Here is a 17824-nt window from a genome sequence, read left to right as displayed (position 1 = left end):
GTTCGAACGACCATGCAAGCCATACTAATATTACGATTACAATCCCTCCATTCTAATAGAGAACTGACACAATAACAAGTAAAGTAATAAGGAAGCCAATTGTTAAGAGAGAGAGAGAGAGAGAGAAAAACGTGTACAGTTATTGTTACGCAGTTCATTAATTATTACACGCAGTTACGATTATATACAATGTTTACGCGAGCATTAGGTGTACAGTGTACAAAGTACTTTTTCCCATGTATGTAGAGAGAATAGAGATCTTGACGGAAAACATTTTTATCTATTTGTTAGGCTACGTAAGGTCTAAGAGATAAAGTTTAGCGAATCCGTAGACAAATCAAATTGTTAACGAGATAGCAATGTGACATCGCGAGCGATTTAGCGTATTAAACTTAGTTGAAGAACTTAACATATCCATGCAAGGCCTTTTTGTGTGTATAGAATTATCTTGCTATCCAAGGCAGAAGAGTAATAGAGGGACTAATGTTGTATAAATTATTAGGTAAGAGCGTTAGACATGCGCAAGTCGACGAACAATGTAACGTGTAAACCTAAACACGATGTTGATTCAGCATGTAACACGTCGGTTCTTCCTTCTCTTTCGTGCGATTACATTGTACAGAGGAATACAGAGCACGATACGTCGTCCTCGAAGCGAGAAACGCTCGAGTCAATTAATTCATCTATCGACGAATCGATGTTGCGAATATCTTTTGCATGGAAACAAAATATGTAACGTTGTTTATATATTTTTGCGATTATTAAAATGATTGTTTATATATTTAACTGTTACGCGCAATTTTACGTGCAGCGACACATCTTCGTTCTGAGAATACCGTTGAGTTCTTGCGTTCCCTTGCAACAATGGCATTGTTAATTCTGCATTGCATTTCCAGATTACCAATTTTACGTAATTTAATAATAAATTGTAACGTGAAAAGAACGAATAATTGAGAAGCTGCACGATAGCGCTTACACACCATTGTTTCTAACTAAAAAGATCTGTTATTTCCGGCAGTTTGTACAAAATGAATTTCACGGTGGATCGTTAGATGCGGCTGGAAAGATTGATTTTCAGAATCTTAGGATAATCATATCGAACAATAAATTTGTATCGCGATACACGATTCTTTTGGAAGTTCAGTGCAGAGACGTACGTGGTAATTCTACTTACGAACGGTATTATTTATATTAATTTTATTATAATGATTTAGTAACACTTTTATATACTCTTTTGTTGTGTTCACCGAGTAACTATTGTTATCTTGTAGAAAAGGAACCTTAGCATAGACTGTGCCTTAAAATATAATCGAGGACCCAAAAAATGTTTCTCTTAAATCTGCGGAACATTATATTTCATAGATTATTTATTGAACTCGAGAATTATAGATATGATATACACCTTCTGTGTATTTTAATATTGTACATACGTTTTTCTGCGCAATAAACAAAATACGTCCTCTGATTTAATTAATGTCTACTTCTTATATGTCCGCGTTTGCAAACTCATTAAGGCTACGTTTAATTAACAGTAAAAGTTAAAATAATTAGGAAAGAAAAAGCGATAAGAAATTATCTTTTTATCTAAGCTAAATGATAATTTACAAAATTATTGTAAAATTGTACACACACATATATATTGTAAGCAGTATCATTTGATAAACATTTAGAGAGAAAACAGAGGACACTTTTCAAACTTTTGTTTAAAACTTGAATATTTCATGTACACATAACCATTTATATGACAGTTTACTTGTGACAAAGTGTACGAGAAAATACGATAAAATATATTTTAATTACAAAACCATATTTTACATAAATTTATCGAAAAGTACTTTATAAAACAATATATTTTTAATGTATAATAGACGCACCTATTCACAAACTTAGAATAGAAATACATGCGAATATTAGAGTTAGCATAAATTTGCCATAAGCATAAAATATTATCGCGTACATACATACGTGTCGATAAAATTACAATCGATCGATACACCTCAATAAAGTCAGCCGGACAACTTCGACTTTAAACATTTTTGTTTATACGAATCGTTTGTTAGTGGTTTATTGTTGATTGTTAGATTAATTAAAACATTTGTTAGACAATATTTTCTATGTAAATACGAAAACAATTTGTAATGTCAAGATAGCCGGTAAATTACAATTTTTGTTTCAAAATAGGCTTAATAATCGATGCGAAATCGTTTGGACAAATATCGTGCACGTGATATCACAGGACGAATATCGTTAATATTCTCTCAGGAACGAGCGAGACGGCAATAACGACACAACCAGTAGAGCGTGCGAGACAGTAATAGGAGCGAGCGAGAGGGATATAATAATAACAACATATGTCGATCCCGATAAACTTTTTTTTCCACCCTGTTTACTTTCATCTCGCTCGCTGTTACCGAGATGGATATATCGACGCGCGTGTTCGCGATGTATTTTTGTTTCTTTTTTTCACATAATTCACCGATTTCACAGAAACGATAGTCATGGCGGCATCGAGCAACCTAGTGCAGCCATCACGCAAGAGAATGAAAGCAGTAGCAAAAAGGAACTATCATATAATATACCACTAACTTGAAATACCACCTAAAATATAAACATAAGAACGAGCTACAGCAACTGGAATCAAATAACGAAGATGTTATCCACCGGTCTGCTTGCAAGTGAATCCTTCAATTGCACTTTTGCTTGTACTCTTTTTAAAAAGTTCTGACCCAAAAACTTTTTTCGGTAATACCGAAGGAGACGGGCTTCCTCACCGATTTCCTTCTAACTTTGCAATATCTTTTTTCTTTTTCCGATTAGTTCTGGTATATTTATATTGGTATTTGGCATATTGCGAAGAGTTCTCGACGATTGAAAATCCTTTAGACCAATAACTGAAAAAGTTCTGACTCCGAAAATTTATTAGTATTTATTAGTTTTTTTTTATTAGTATTTTTTCTTTTTACTTTTTTTTCGTATGGTTTTAGAGTTTGGGAAATAATAATTTCACCTCAAAATCAAGTTTCATGTCATCAACCAGACGTGAAGCCAAAAATCTAGTGATTTTTTTACGTCTTGAACTGAATTATTTTGTGTAATATATTTGTTATTAAAATAGTATTGAAGTTTCTTTTATGTATACTGCTTAAATGATATCTAATGGTTAATTACAGCGGCACCATATACTAGAAAAAATCCGAAATCGCTGGAAAGCGATCCGATGATATGGATCTTGATGAACACAAATCTAAACGAGGTGAAAAGGACAAAGAGACTTATATATATTTACCGGATAAAAGAATTTACTACCAATTTTGATTAAAAGAATTGATTTTTTTATTTAAACGAATAAAGTACACATATGTAAAACTCTCGTTTCCAGATTCTACCAACTAATAATAAGAGGCCTGTGATTAATATTCAAATTTTCACATAAAATTTTTATTCTTATGTATAATTGTATATTAAATGTGTATTAAAATGTATATTAAAATGAACAGTTTAAGATAAAGTCTAAAAAATACATATTTACATTACTTATTGTACATATTTAAATGTGAGTTTTTATCCTTAAATTATTTTACATCGCTACCAATTATTCCATTTCGATTTTAAAAAAATATATAAAAACTTTTTAACCTCTTATAACTGATACTGTAATTTTTTTCTCAATCGACATTCGTTTACTTCATATAATTGAAAGGAAATACGTGATGTTCAAGAGGTACCTTCGTAAAAAAAATTTACTGCGAATAACAAGTTCCCGATTAGCCGAATTAAAATGGATATCTTGGACAGAACAATTATTTTTTCAGTTTTTGAATCTGAAATGCAAATATCGCGATTTGTTACAAAAGAGACATTAATTTCATGCAGCAATTGCACGCAACGAAATTTACTTGTAATTTAGTAGGGTGTTGTAAGGCACCACTACAGGTACAGCAAACAGTAGTTGGAGAAAGGCTTCCCGGTTAGTTGGACCCGTATCTTCGTCGTCGTTGTCCATCGCATGCACAGGGTTGCATTGCAGCGTTTGGCTTTGGATTTGTCTTTTTCTTTCCTTGCCGTCTCAGACCTGATGGATCTTTGGCTCTACTTTTCCTTTTATCTTAGCCGCACCTGCCGACTGAATTGCGATAAAATGAAGTCACGTATAAGAAAAGGAATGGAACCTGCAAGACGAGCATTGAAAGTTGCCTATCTTCCTCATCCTGATTTTTATATCTTTCCTTATCTAAGAAACGTTCGCGATAGATGGCACGATAGGCGGCTAGTGAGGACCAGATTTATATAGATAGGGTTTTTTGCGCGTTTGGGTGGCAGCCATGGAGGGTGAAGAAATCAAATATCTCTAGAGCAGTCGCGGCGGTCGTGGCGTTCGAAAATTCAAATTCCTCAGGGCGATTGACGGTGCTCGGACTCGAACGCGGAGGAAGCGTGCGCTGGTCGAAGAATGTCCGGCGACGTGCAGCCGCGAAGACGGAAGGAGAAGCGGCGCAAAAAAGGTAAAATGTGGCCGCGTTTTACGCTGATTGCAGGGCGCGAGCGACGTCGCGCTTTCGTAACGCGGACGTTCCGCCCGGTCGTGTATTTTTAGCCGGACATTTGTTTTCGCGCGACCACACGGAAAAAAAGAAAACGCACGTTGCCGTGTGATATCGCAGTGCGGATCTTTCGTCTTTCTTGACAATACTCTGATGTAGAATTCGGGCGCGATTAATGAGGCGATGTTTAAGGTGCGCGCAAATGCGCTCGCTAATCGTCGTAGTTTGCCGCACACGATGATAGTGCGTCGACACCGCCGCGGAACGGGATAATATTTTCGGCGCATAATGCAACTTTATTCTTACGATCCCCGTTTCGAGCCTCCAAAAATATCTCGTCTGCCCTGCATAGCCTGTCCTACCGGCCGATCACGCGCACATGCACGCGTGCTTTCTGGCTCCTGACATTTAGATTTTTTCCAGTTTTATTATATGTTTCTGTGTAAACACCTTGAAAATGAGCGTGATACCGTAATGGACATGTATATTGCAACGGAGGCTTGTCGTTGTTAAATATCTATTTTTAATTTCTAATTTTCGGAACTGCGTTGATTACGCATAAAATCGATCACTCTGTCTGTGTCTGGTCATTATTTCCGAAATGATTTCTCGTTTTTTCCACTAAAATCGACATTATGCAAGGGATTATTTTATTATACTTTGTTTTATTTTGTTGTTTTAAGAACATAAATATTTAATTGTATAATTCGGGGACATTTGGATTTTCCAAGTCGACATTACAGATAACAAGCTCTATCATATCGTAAGCTGATGCAAGTTTAAACTTAATTAGATCAATATAATTTCCATGGAATATGCAAAAGCTTCAATTAATCCAAGAGAGAAAGAGAGATGGATGATTTGGCAGAGAAGCTTAAATCGGAAAATGCAGGTTTTAGAAGCACGTGCCAACCTTTCGACTTTCAAAAATAGATCAAACAATATTATCCAGTCCAAAAACATTTCTTGCCAAGTTATCTAGAAATTTTGCGGTTTTTGTATTTCCATACGCATCTCTTCCTATACTTGATAGTATTAATCATTGGATCAGAATGTAATTGCAATAACGAATTCATTATACATTACACGGATGTCTGTAATCCATAACATTGCATCTTTAGAATTATTGTTTATATATTCATTTAACTGTTTTGACGACAAACAAAGTCAAACCAATAGCATTTTGTATTATTTTCATATATAATTGCAAATTTCGAATTTATCACTCACAGATGTTTCTAATCCATATAATAATATTGCATTTCTAGACGTTTAAATATATTAATTTAAACGTTTCAACACACATACAAAGCCGAAACAATCACGTTTCGTATTTCATATATTTGAACTTGTGAATTGGAGTACGCGCTATATTTAGAATCATACGTGTCATCCGCATCTTTTCAGTAGTATGGAGAATACACAAAAGTAAGTATTGTGTCTTCTTTGACTGTCGTCAAAAGAGAATTATTCTTTGTAGATCTATCCGTAGATTTACATAACATAGAAAAATTTTATTATATTATTGATAAACAGTTTTTAATTCATTACATTATGTTTAGATGATGAAGATACTGGAACCCCACCGCCTACTTTGATCAGTCCAACCAATACCGCCACTGAAGATGTCAGCATTCACATCTACAAAGAAAGCAGTACCGGCGGTCATTGGTGCGCGCGGATTATATTCTTCGCTTTACTAGCTGTTCTTGTCGGATTGATCGGTATAATAATATTTGAACACAGAGGGACTGCGGATGGTAAATATAAGAGATTAAAACTAATTATTATATTTTTATATTTGGGTAATACATTTTATATTTCAGTCGATACGCCGGTAGCGTCGTCACGCTGGGCAAACATATTCGAAGGTTGGGTAGACGATTCACCGGCTAATCGTAATGGCATATCGCACGATCAGGAGGAAGAAACGGCGGAAGCGAGTGAAGAGACATTAGAAGAGGGAGAAAAGGAAGGACGTGAAGAAGAAGAAGAAGAATCGGTGGAAGGAGAGCAGGATGAAGAAGAAGATGAGGAGAAAAAAGGAGAAACACAAGATACGGAGGAAGATGAAGGAATTGGAGAGGAGGAAGAAGAAGCCGGAGACGACAACGCGGAGACTGAAGAAGCAGCAAACGGTATATGAATCACGCGTTCTAAAATTGTTCAAATGTATCTTTTCTTATAAACATACTCTTTCAAAAAACTGCAAAGCAAAAATTGCACTTTCAGTGAGCGAAAGCAAGGAGAACGAAGAAGAGGATGAAGGTATCGAAGAAGGGGAAGCCAATGATGAAGATGAAAACGCACAGGAAGAATTTGACGATGCCGGCGTATTGGAGGAAGTTGACGAGACGGACGAGGAAAACGACATAGCGGATAATTTTGATATGGAGCTGGACGCGAGTACAGAAATGACTGATAACTCGCCAGAAGAGAAGGAGTATATGTCCGAGGAATTTGCAGGTATTCCCGGCGTTAATGAAATTGACGATAACAGTGCCGAACCTCTGGAAGAGGTACGTATCGTTACTCTCTTTCGTTGTCTTCATGTATTTTTAATGGCTTGCAGTTGTCATCTTCTGCTTCCTCTTCTCCCTTGCAATTTTTTCTTATTTCTCTTTATATAATTCCCTTTATTTTATATTAAAATTTTTTCATATATATATTTGTATCAATAATGTTCTCGTTGTTAAAAATTATTGGCTTTTTATTAGATAGAAGGTGAAGAACTAGAGGAAGATGTAAATGATGCGGAAGATAGCGAATCCGAGGAGGAGGAAGAAATCGAGGAGGAATCGACCAGCGGTAAGTAGCCGCAATCTATGAGGCAAGTTATTATGAGGCGTTAATGGTTTTGCATAACGAGTTATCGATACACGTGATCCTCCATGCTCTCATTTTATTTAATTGCACATAAATATGATGTAAGAATAAAAATAATCGTCAGAGCACTATAATATAATAACAAAAGGCAAAAATGTCTCGCTGCTTCATATAGATTAATTAGGATACTTTTCTAATAGCGAAAAGTAAGAATAATAAAATGATGGAAGGATTTGTAATCGTTTCTAATAATGAAAAGGACAGCAATCGAAAATAATGTATGGTGATTGCAGTGCCTGTGAAGTTCGGAGTCGGTGTTGCACTAGTCGTTGCTGCGCATTTTGTTCTCGTTAGACGATGGAACAATGGTAAATCTTAATTCACACACATATATATATATATATATATCAACTTACATTAGCACGTTCGCGTTGGGCGCTATAACACACATATATAAAAAAATATTATTTAGACGTATTATATGTACGATGTCTAAAAATATAAAGTGTAAAAAAAAGAACATAATACGTTTAAAATGTAATATTTTATTGTATGCAGTCGAGAAAGATTAGTCCGAAGTCTCACAGGTAAGTAATTTTAATGCAAATGGGTTTAGTTCAAGTTTAGACAAGTATAGATCAACGCTTGCGTGTTACATTTGAAGTGTAAATTCGGCATTAATAACTGGCTGACTTCTCTCCATTCGTTTTATATCGTGAAATATTGAATGGCTCAATGTTTTAGTTGATATTGGTACTTGGGCTGATTTGTCAAGACGTAATACAATAGTACCGCCTCCCCATGTCAAGCAAGTAATTAAAGCAGCTGAGAAAGTGGACAAAGCATTCGTAGAAGCGAAAGTGAAAACTTACCAAGATTTGAAATCCAAGTACGATAAATTGCAAGACGAGACTGTGTCCTTGTCCGACATAAAAAAACTAATCCCGCAAGATGAAGAGGTACGAGTAAAAGAGACAAAGTCAGCACCAAGTGCAGCTAAAGAAGGTACAGTTAATGACATCTCGCTATTTCTCTTGATACGTATACGTACTTTTACCTCTCATTGTGATAGACAAATGTGTCATAAATTTATTTATTTGTATTTATTTTAATTGTAGAAACTAATCGGAATCAATCTAAAGCAATATCATCCGAAGAAGAGGAAGATGAGGAAGATTATGAATTAGAGACGTCAGAAGGCGAGCGTATCTCCGGAGCAGAAGAATACGATGAGGACCAAGAAGATGAAGAAGAAGAAGAAGAGGAAGACGAAGAAATCGAAAATGTTGATGACTCAGAACTAATAGCTAAGCTTGAAGCGAAATATGGAAAATTACCCACTCCACAAGGTAGCGAAGTTGAAGAAGAAGAGGAAGAAGAGGAGGAAGAGGAAGAGGAAGAAGAGGAAAGGGAGGGAGATGATGAAATGCCAAAATGGAAACGTAAATAATAAATTATTAAATAATATATTTGAATGCGTATAATTAAGAAAACTAGAGAGAGTTTCTAATTAATTAACGATACGTCTTTGTGACTAGTTATTAAATGAAATCTAGTTATTAATTATTAAATAATTGTTAACTACTGAAAATTTGTATGTATTTGTACATTTCATAAAATGTTTTCTTATCGTACATCCCAATCAGATAAAAACAATTTTATCATTCCCCAGTTATAAGTTAATCAAAATTTGTTAGATATATGAAAGATAATTAAAACGAGCATGGAGGATCCTTGTTTTGATCGTAGCAATTCTTTCTCATTGAGAAATGTTATTAGAAATAATTTAGATAAGAAACTAATTTGAAATTTTTGTGAAATATTGAATCAGTCGGAAAGTTTGGTTTGATTTTTAATACCAAAATGTCACCTTCATGTAATAACAATGTTAATAATATCTGTGTATATAATAGACAATGATGGTAATTATTTGGTTAATAATTTGCTTCCACTGAATGTAATAAAATCAAATTTTACGCAAACCTCGAATCGAACTTTTTGACCGACCCATAATAAATAGACTTAAATGTGCAGTTGGGTAGAATTCTTGCAAAATGAATACTTTGCGAACAGGTGTTCAAGCGCCAAAGGAATCACACGTGGAGCCTCAAACAGCATCCACTCGTCAGGCAGGAATGAAAACTGAGCGAGCAAATCCAAGTGGTCAATCCAAAAGCGGAGGAAGAGCTTATGATGATCTTAGCAATGTGTCAAATACAGACGATGTGGTTACGTACGAAGAAGATGATTCAGAATTCCAAGTTGGTAGAGAATTTTACAATTAGAGAAAAAATATATACGTTGTAAAATAATTTTGATAAACACACTTGTTTCCTTACCGGGGTGTCACTGTTATCTTTGCAAATGATGTTACGTATGCGATGTTATTAAGACATTATTAACACGACGTGTGTGTGTGTGTGTGATCTGCGAAAATTGTCATTATACAATGACAAATATTGAAGTTATCATTGAAATATGATATATATGTACATAGTGCTCTAAACTGATGAAATTCATTTCCTTCTCATTACGCACCTTTAATTTATTTTTATCTATAAAGACAATATATGTACAGCTGAATGGCCACGCTTTTTTCGCGGTGCTCGGATATACTGACGCATGAAAACTCTCACGAGGTTAATTCAAAATGATTGCGATGTAAGAAAAGTATAGTTTTGTTATACATATAAGATTATTTTATTCAATTCTGAGATATATTCGGAGCATTTTACAAAGACATTATATTCTTTGCGCAAACAGAACTTATTTAAAGAAGACAAGATCTACATAGTTCCATATTGTTCATTATTGTATATGTACATTTTTTGAAAATATATATATGGTATGTATTTAAAAGATGTGAAATAATCACAATGTTCATGTAAATTTCAGTAATCGACGGTGTACTTGAACTATAATTTGTGTCACTCGGCACAAAAACACGTTATAAATATATCGTACAACGTAAAAAATTGAAGTTTTATTTCGAGATAATGAAGCAGTAAGAATTTAGTTCTTAATTTACTTAGATTTGTCGAATATATAAGCGAGCTAGTTGTATCGAGGAGTAACAAGTAACTGTCGAGGAGTCCATTACGTACTAGAACGCGACGCGATAAATGTACGAGCTTGAAAAATAGTTTGCGTTTCAATGCGATTCTGCAAATAAAGTGATCCCTACAACAGCGTGCAGTAGCTTAATATTTATGTTTGTGCCGGTGCTTACGCGGAGAAGGAGATGGCGGACTGCAGGCTCTATGTTTCGAAGAGGAAGTACGTGGAGGCGGTGGAGGAGACAAGGAGGGTGACCTACGTCTCTTCCTGTCGCAGCGTTCATTAGCGGGGGATCTGCGTGATCCTCTAGCTGAAGAGAAAGACGGTGATGGAGTACGTCGAATTCGAGGTGGGGACGGAGTAACTGGCACGCGTTTCTTGTACGGCGATCTTGACCGGCGCTTACAGCGTGGCGACCTGCTGCGTGATCTAAAAAAAGATATAAAAACACGGACAAACAAATGTATAAAAATCTGAGACACGACGACACGATGACACACGATTTATACCTGTATCTCGCGCCTTTTGTCGATGGACTCGTCGACCGTCTCCGCTCTCTGTAACTATGACTGGGAGATTCGGGCGTCGTGCTGCGCTTCTTTTCTCTTCGTTTCTCATCATCGCGCTCCTCGCTTTTCATGTCCTTCATTTCTCTCTCGCTCTAGACGAATTGTTTCATTTTACATGATATATTGTTACAGCAGAATGCCATAGCAGAATGAAACAACGATTAGCTTCATGTCTTACTTTTCTTATAAGCTTTTTCCTATAGTGTTCCACTTGCGCCTGTATCGTCATGCCGGACTTCAAGGTTCTTCTACCGCTCTCTAACTCGTCCTGATACTCCATGATTTTCACCTCGATTTCACGTAATCTGTTTCGTCTTTCTTCATTATAATCTCTACCACTTTTAGAAGTAATTTTCGTAAACATATTCCAATATGTAGAACAATGCAAGTCGCAAAGAAACGTTATCGCAAAGAAAATAATCGCGCGAGATTTTACTTTACCTGGAATCCATGCTAGTATCTTGAGAATTCGAATCTTCATTTTGACCCAATTCTTCCCATTTACTGGTAGTCATCGCCTGTGCCTCCACCTAGTAAAAATTTACGTAAATATATCAGTACTGGACTACATCAAAACTTAAAAAATGTATTAATATCAATTTATTTGAAAGAGAGGTAGTTTTTCAAACCTGATCAGGATCCACAGTTTCCCATCGCGAAGGAACAAACCCAGCTGGCATTGCCGCCTTCTTTTCGTCATCCCTGCTTCGTGCGTTCGCACTGTCATCGTCATCCATTGGCACCCCGTCGATATCTTCATCCACTATACAAGTACGTAATATATAGAATTATAGTTTTTCTATTTCTTTGTATTTATATACTTTTTATATAATATAAATTTCGTTTGCACTAATTATTTTTCAAGAACCAACACGCACTCGGCACTCCATCGATATCATCGTAATTCGAAGTAGCTTGTGGCGTGAGACCATGTTTCATGGCGCCTTTCAATAATGCCGCACCATCCAACGGCACCCCATCCAGATCCTCAGTACCATCGCCATCGGCATCTGACAGCGGCGCGCCATCGATATCTTCGTCATTTTCCGGCTCGGGTTCATCCATCTTAAGACGAGATTACGATTATTACAACTCAGATATCACAATTCCGATTTGTAATTTTTGTACACGTCGAAGACAACCTACCAAGACAAGTCCCAGGAAGGTATTCTGCAATTTAACTAGGAAATCTCTCGGATACACCGCCCAATCTTCCCATGCTCGGAACATTCGCATAACGCGAATTTTGAATCCCTCTGCCTTAAGTCTACTATCGAACTGTTTGTACGCTTGATGAACTTCGTTAAAAATATCCAGAAGACGCGTCTCAAATCTACGATAGAAAATTAATATATAACATGCACCTCTATCCTGTTTTTCTTCTTGAAAAAGAAACAGAAATAGGTGATTCACTTACGCCTTTCTATAAATGGTAGCATTGGTTACTTTGACTCCACAGTTATGTAATATGTCAGATATCAAGTATAATCTCGCAATTTTTTTATTCACCGGCGTTTGCAGTATTGACAATGACTCTGAAATACAATCACAAATCTCCTCTGCCGCTTCTGCATGCTCTATACAAAATACCATCGCTTCTGCAACTTTTATTCTTTCAGGTGATATGTTTCGCAATAAATCTTCTAAACGATCTCGCTGACTATGAAGAAATAGGACACGTTTTAACACAGATTAACATATATATTCCTCATACAAGGCCGTGACACTATACAGAGTTCAAGCGTATTGTGATGTGTCGAAACAATCTTTTACTTTTCTTCACAGTTACCTGTTCGAAAGGCTACCCCTCCTGGGCTCTTGCCTCTCTTCCATTTCTATCAATTCGTCCGGCATGCCTTGCGTCCAAGGATTGATCGGCGGTGGTCTCCATACACTTCCGCCTTTGAACATTCTAAAATCCTCCGTGTGCCATTCTTTCTGCCCGTCACCTTGCAGAATAGAATACAGTTTCCAGCGGTAATAAGTATGTGCGGGAGAATAGTTTTCGAATAGAAATCTGGAATCACAAAAGTACCTTTATTAGTTTTATCATGGAAATAAAATTTATACATTTACATTTTATTATATATAAATGAATCATAATAAGATACATACCTAAACAGTGGATTATTTAACTCTCTGTTCATAATCATCGCTTCAAACATCGGCCCTTCTCGGATTACAAATTCCACCATTCTATGTATTAACATGACTAAATTCCTATAACGCACAACTCGATTAAGTATGTACTTGTATTCAGTTCCCGATGACACGAAATATCTCATTTCAACAGAAGCACTAGCCTCGTCAAATATTCTTCGTAGCAGTTACGTACTTACACAGATCAGTCATTATATTATATTAAAATCAACAAATACCTTTCTGTCGGTATAACCACTTTGACAACAGCATTCTGCAAAACCTGACAGCCCGGATCACAATGCAACAGTGACGGATGCAACGGGACGTCCCAAATCGAATTGCCAAAATGTGTACCCCAACAATGGTTGCCAATAAATTAACACAATATTTGTAAACGTAATTAGAGTTGTATTTGATATAATCATCGAGGAAAATTTTTATTCCAAATCAGATCAATGATATACACCTTATGTTCGGTATGTCTTTAACGTTTGTAAAATTGCTTGCACACACTCTAACTAATAATAAATAACTTACCAATTTTGCTCACTTAAAACGTTATCTTCTTCAAGTGATTTTTTTCTTATGTACACATAAAATTTCTCTATTATCCATAAGAGCGATACCAAATGAACTTTATAAATAAAAGTTTTATCTACAGAGTATCCGGTAATAAAACTACTGTCGCTCCTGAGAAGATAAAAAAGATTGAGTTGAACAGAACAGTTCTTTCCGTCATATTGCAGATAACCGCGTAAAACTTTGAGATATTATCTGAAGAAGATTCACAAATAAATGCACATCTCGCGCACTGAGGTAGGCATGGCAGTGGTTTATTAGAGAATATCAGAAAAGAATGTCAGTATCAGCAGTGCCTTGTCCTTTCCTTTACCGCGTGTTTGCTCTCGTTGTTAGATAAAATAATAACCTAACTACCACGTTTAAAACATTCTAGACTAGTTCATCGCCTCGAGATGTGCACTCATTTGCCAATCTTCTTAATATTTTAAACTTTTACGTGGTTGTTTGCAAAATGACAGAGGATTTTTCTATTCACTTCAATTCCGTCCCCTCACTATTGGTGCTACCTTTATTACCTTTATTACCGGACACCCTGTATACGTATAAGACTTCTTATAATTTAATGTCTAATTCGTACTACACTAAATGGATGAATGATTCTAACATAGGAATAACTTTACCTTTTCAAAGTTTTCCTTTTCCTGCGGGTCCGCGCTCTGGATGTTGCGGATACGTGGTATCTGAGATTATGTTTCAAAAATGATTACACGATACGAATTAACGGAAGAATATATTTATGACAATATATCACTCGACTAATCATCGCTTGAAGTATCGTTTATATCATATCGCATGGAAAAAATAAGCACATTAATACGTTTGTTACGCAACGATTTTATTTCGTGTTTTATGAAATGATTATAGGTGTGCGACCGAGCTGTTAAGTATTATGCTATATATACATCACTACCTTTAGTAAGTTTAATTTCACTTAAAAATGTTGAATCAATGATTATTATAGAGATATAAAAAGTATATATGATAAATTTTATTCAATAAAATATCTACTATTCACAATATATCATTATTCACTTCCTTTCTTTACTTATCTTCCTTTTTTTAGTGGCTAATTTTTTAACTATTTTTAGAAATCCAAGATAACGACATTTGATTATCTGATATAATTATCTGATAAAAGAAGATATATGTAAGGAATTGATGAATATTCGGAATATAATTTTTCTCGAAGATAACATTACGTAAAGAAGAAAACGAGGTTGTTTAAATATATAATCGAGCATTTTATTAATTGCGTTTCTCAAGTGGCTTATTTGGTGTACCTTGTGTCTGTCGCGACGATGTGGTTGAGCATTAAATGGAAGACCAGACGGAGGCGGCGGCTGTGTGATCTCCATCAGAGCTGGTGGGATATAGATAGGATAAGGCGGAATCGGTACACTCTTCCCCCAGCCTAACTTCATCTCGTATTGCATTATATCACGACCTGTATGTAATATAATAAAGTATCTTTAACGTTTGCATCGTAAATATATACATATAATACTTATATTTACTTTTTATATATATTGGTAATATAAACATATAAAAATGAGATTGCAAACTCCATTCATTCATAAAATATTATATATATATTGGATCAGTCGAAAAGTTCGGTTCAATTTTCGAATATAAACGCCATATACGTGTAATACAGGCAACAATATTTATAACAATCATAGCGATAATGATTGCTTGGTTACTACATAATCTGTTTCCACTGGATTATAATGGCAATAAAGAGTAAAATCTGGCGCAAAAACGAACCAAAATGTTTGACTGACCGAGTACGTACATATTTTTACCATTGAGATTTTTTAATGCGCGCTCCCCATCTTTTCGACTCATAAATGCAACGAAACCGCAGTTCCTTTGTCTCGCTTTTTCTTCGTCGCTGCGTGGCCACATTATTTTTATACTAGCCAACGGACCGTACTTGCCAAATATTTCCATTAATTGCTGTTCTGTAATCTGAGAGCAAAGAGGAGAAATTAATAAATCATGTGTCGAACATAACTTGATACTAATTTGATATTGTTTCAGCATTAATACCTTTGGATTCAGATTTCCTAAGTACAAGTTTGTAGTATTTGGATCACCGTTGTCAAACGAGCCATCTGTAAAGCAAAGATCTTTCAACATTTCCCGTAATCGTGAAACAATGGGAAGACAGGAGGAAAATGATAAGGACAATGGGTTACCCGCGTATATCAGGGCTAAGAGACGGGGATCATCAATGCAGTTATGCAGATTAGCCTTTCGCGGATCCGGAAATGAGGATTTACTACCTACTGAAGTTATAAGTTTGCTCAAAACGTTCTATATCGACTGTTGCAATTAAAAGAAAAAAATGTTTATCGTATCTCATTACAATGTCGACTTTGTAGTACACACACACACGCGCGCGTTTTATCTTTCTAAGTTACCATTTAAAGTCAATAATTTTAAATTAATAATTTAATCCGATTTAACTTGCGATAATAACTTTCAAAGAGCCTGTTTAAAGTTACAAATATAAAATTGAAGCGGTGAAAGATGCTTTTGCATTGTGCTTGTATATACCTTCCACGCATTTTAAAGCAGCCAACATCGGATCCTCGGATTGTGTGGATATAACAGTTTTCACTGCGCCCTTGTACTTGTGTCTCTCCTCGCGCTCTTCCTGAATCATCTTTAATTCCTCCTTAAACAATTCCAGGTTACTTTTCTTCTTTTCGCCTTCCTTCTTCTTTTTGCCCAACCTGTCCATTTTTCGCTCATTCGTTCCGAGTAATCTTGCATACTCCTGAGCTTGCTCCGCTGTTGATCTGGTGTCGACCAATTCGGAGATCTTTGACTGTGGTTTGTACAGTTTTCCTTTTTCCCTCGTATCTTCCTCTGTTAAACAAATATTTTTCTGATAACATTTAAACATTTACATTCTCTCCATTCTTACAATTTAATTCATGCAACGGGACAGCAGTTCTTCTTTCATCCAACTTGTACAAGTTTTATGCTTACGTCTTTTGCCCGCATCATATGTCCCTGCTTTAACCCAAACCTTGCTGGTAGTTTTGCTTGGCGTTTCTTGAAATGTTGCAACAAATTCTTCAAATGCCTGTAGATAATTATCTATATTATATCTAATTGACAGATAGCCAATTAGAAGGAAATGATAGATGAAAATAACTATGGCCAACTATTACCTGGGCTGCAGCTTGTTCCTGTTCTTTTTTACGTTGTTCTTCCAGCTCCTTTTTACTTAACGGCCGTTTACCCATTGTACCAATGGAGAAGGCCTTGAGCTTTTGCTCAGCAATTTGCTACAAAACGCGAGTTACTATCGTTAGTAAATAAAAAGAATATGACAAAATGTAAACAGTGAAAAATATCTTTAGAGATCTCTTTGTTAAAACAAAACCAAACATTTTAATTACATGACAGATCATGTTGCTTGTATATCAAGATCATCAAGATCTTAATTAAGAAATTCAGATTATTTGTCGAATTTACGTAATTCCGCACATAAGATTATAAGAATGTTAACAGATATTGTAAAGAAGCGAGAAAGATAATAAGATTAAAACAAAACTGAAGCAAGCGAGGACACAGAATAAAGTGGTACCTTCATCATAGCTTTATCCGCCATTTGTAGAAATACGATCTAACCTACAACTCAGGAATAAAAGGTGTGTTAAGAGTTTGAACATAAACAGCTTGAAGATAAACTCACATACAATTACAATAATACGAGTGCCAATGCCAATTATCTTTCCAAGATCAGTATTTGTAGGTACTGATGAAGAAAATGCAGAGTTGTCGGAAAAGCGACTCCGATGGCACCCCGATTTTAACTAGACAGCATATTGCCGGGGTCTGTGAATTGATTCTCACAAAATACAAAAGAATTCCATAGCGGTATCAGACGACTGCTGAACTTGCATCTTGTTTTTAGTCACGTCAAAATAAAATGATAGTATTTCACAAAACTAATCTGCTTTTGCTTTCCACTGCATTGGAGCTTGTACTCATTTGCATTTAGGGCTCAGTCGCACAGGACGCGACAAAGCTTGCCGCGCGGCCCAAGTTAGCGCGATAGCCAATCGAATGGTTGCTCTTCCGGAAATAATG

General features: G+C 35.8%; 2 protein-coding genes across 7 annotated transcripts; one reads left to right on the top strand and one right to left on the bottom strand.

Moving 5' to 3' along the window:
• The first annotated feature begins 4351 nt into the window (after positions 1–4351).
• LOC105286120 (glutamic acid-rich protein) lies at positions 4352–10334 on the top strand. 2 transcript variants are annotated; one of them, XM_011350798.3, is made up of 9 exons: positions 4352–4502; positions 6104–6301; positions 6368–6679; positions 6774–7007; positions 7263–7349; positions 7661–7735; positions 8112–8372; positions 8486–8809; positions 9441–10334. In XM_011350798.3, the coding sequence occupies exons 1-9, from the start codon at positions 4451–4453 to the stop codon at positions 9650–9652; spliced, it is 1755 nt and encodes a 584-aa protein (XP_011349100.1). In that variant the 5' UTR covers positions 4352–4450; the 3' UTR covers positions 9653–10334. The 2 variants fall into 2 exon arrangements, with proteins under 2 accessions (XP_011349100.1, XP_011349099.1); XM_011350797.3 differs by having other exon boundaries at positions 4353–4502; positions 6774–7060; positions 7259–7349.
• Positions 10050–17733, bottom strand: LOC105286121 (U2 snRNP-associated SURP motif-containing protein). 5 transcript variants are annotated; one of them, XM_011350802.3, is made up of 20 exons: positions 17431–17733; positions 17319–17362; positions 16900–17016; positions 16715–16811; positions 16277–16591; positions 15767–15831; positions 15520–15685; positions 14998–15161; positions 14338–14397; positions 13372–13415; positions 13109–13213; positions 12783–13010; positions 12411–12653; positions 12140–12326; positions 11872–12058; positions 11623–11756; positions 11435–11523; positions 11172–11298; positions 10934–11085; positions 10050–10853 (listed from the first exon to the last, which is right to left on the bottom strand). In XM_011350802.3, the coding sequence occupies exons 2-20, from the start codon at positions 17340–17342 to the stop codon at positions 10568–10570; spliced, it is 2790 nt and encodes a 929-aa protein (XP_011349104.1). In that variant the 5' UTR covers positions 17343–17362; positions 17431–17733; the 3' UTR covers positions 10050–10567. The 5 variants fall into 5 exon arrangements, with proteins under 5 accessions (XP_011349104.1, XP_011349101.1, XP_011349105.1 ...); XM_011350799.3 differs by having other exon boundaries at positions 11172–11331; positions 17431–17732; XM_011350800.3 differs by having other exon boundaries at positions 10568–10853; positions 11172–11331; positions 17427–17733.
• Positions 17734–17824: the final 91 nt, after the last annotated feature.

The sequence above is a fragment of the Ooceraea biroi genome, chromosome 12 (genome assembly GCF_003672135.1).
Source record: "Ooceraea biroi isolate clonal line C1 chromosome 12, Obir_v5.4, whole genome shotgun sequence".
NCBI classification, from domain to species: domain Eukaryota; kingdom Metazoa; phylum Arthropoda; class Insecta; order Hymenoptera; family Formicidae; genus Ooceraea; species Ooceraea biroi.
Note: the sequence above shows the minus strand (reverse complement) of the source record. Positions and strands in the feature narration are given on the sequence as shown.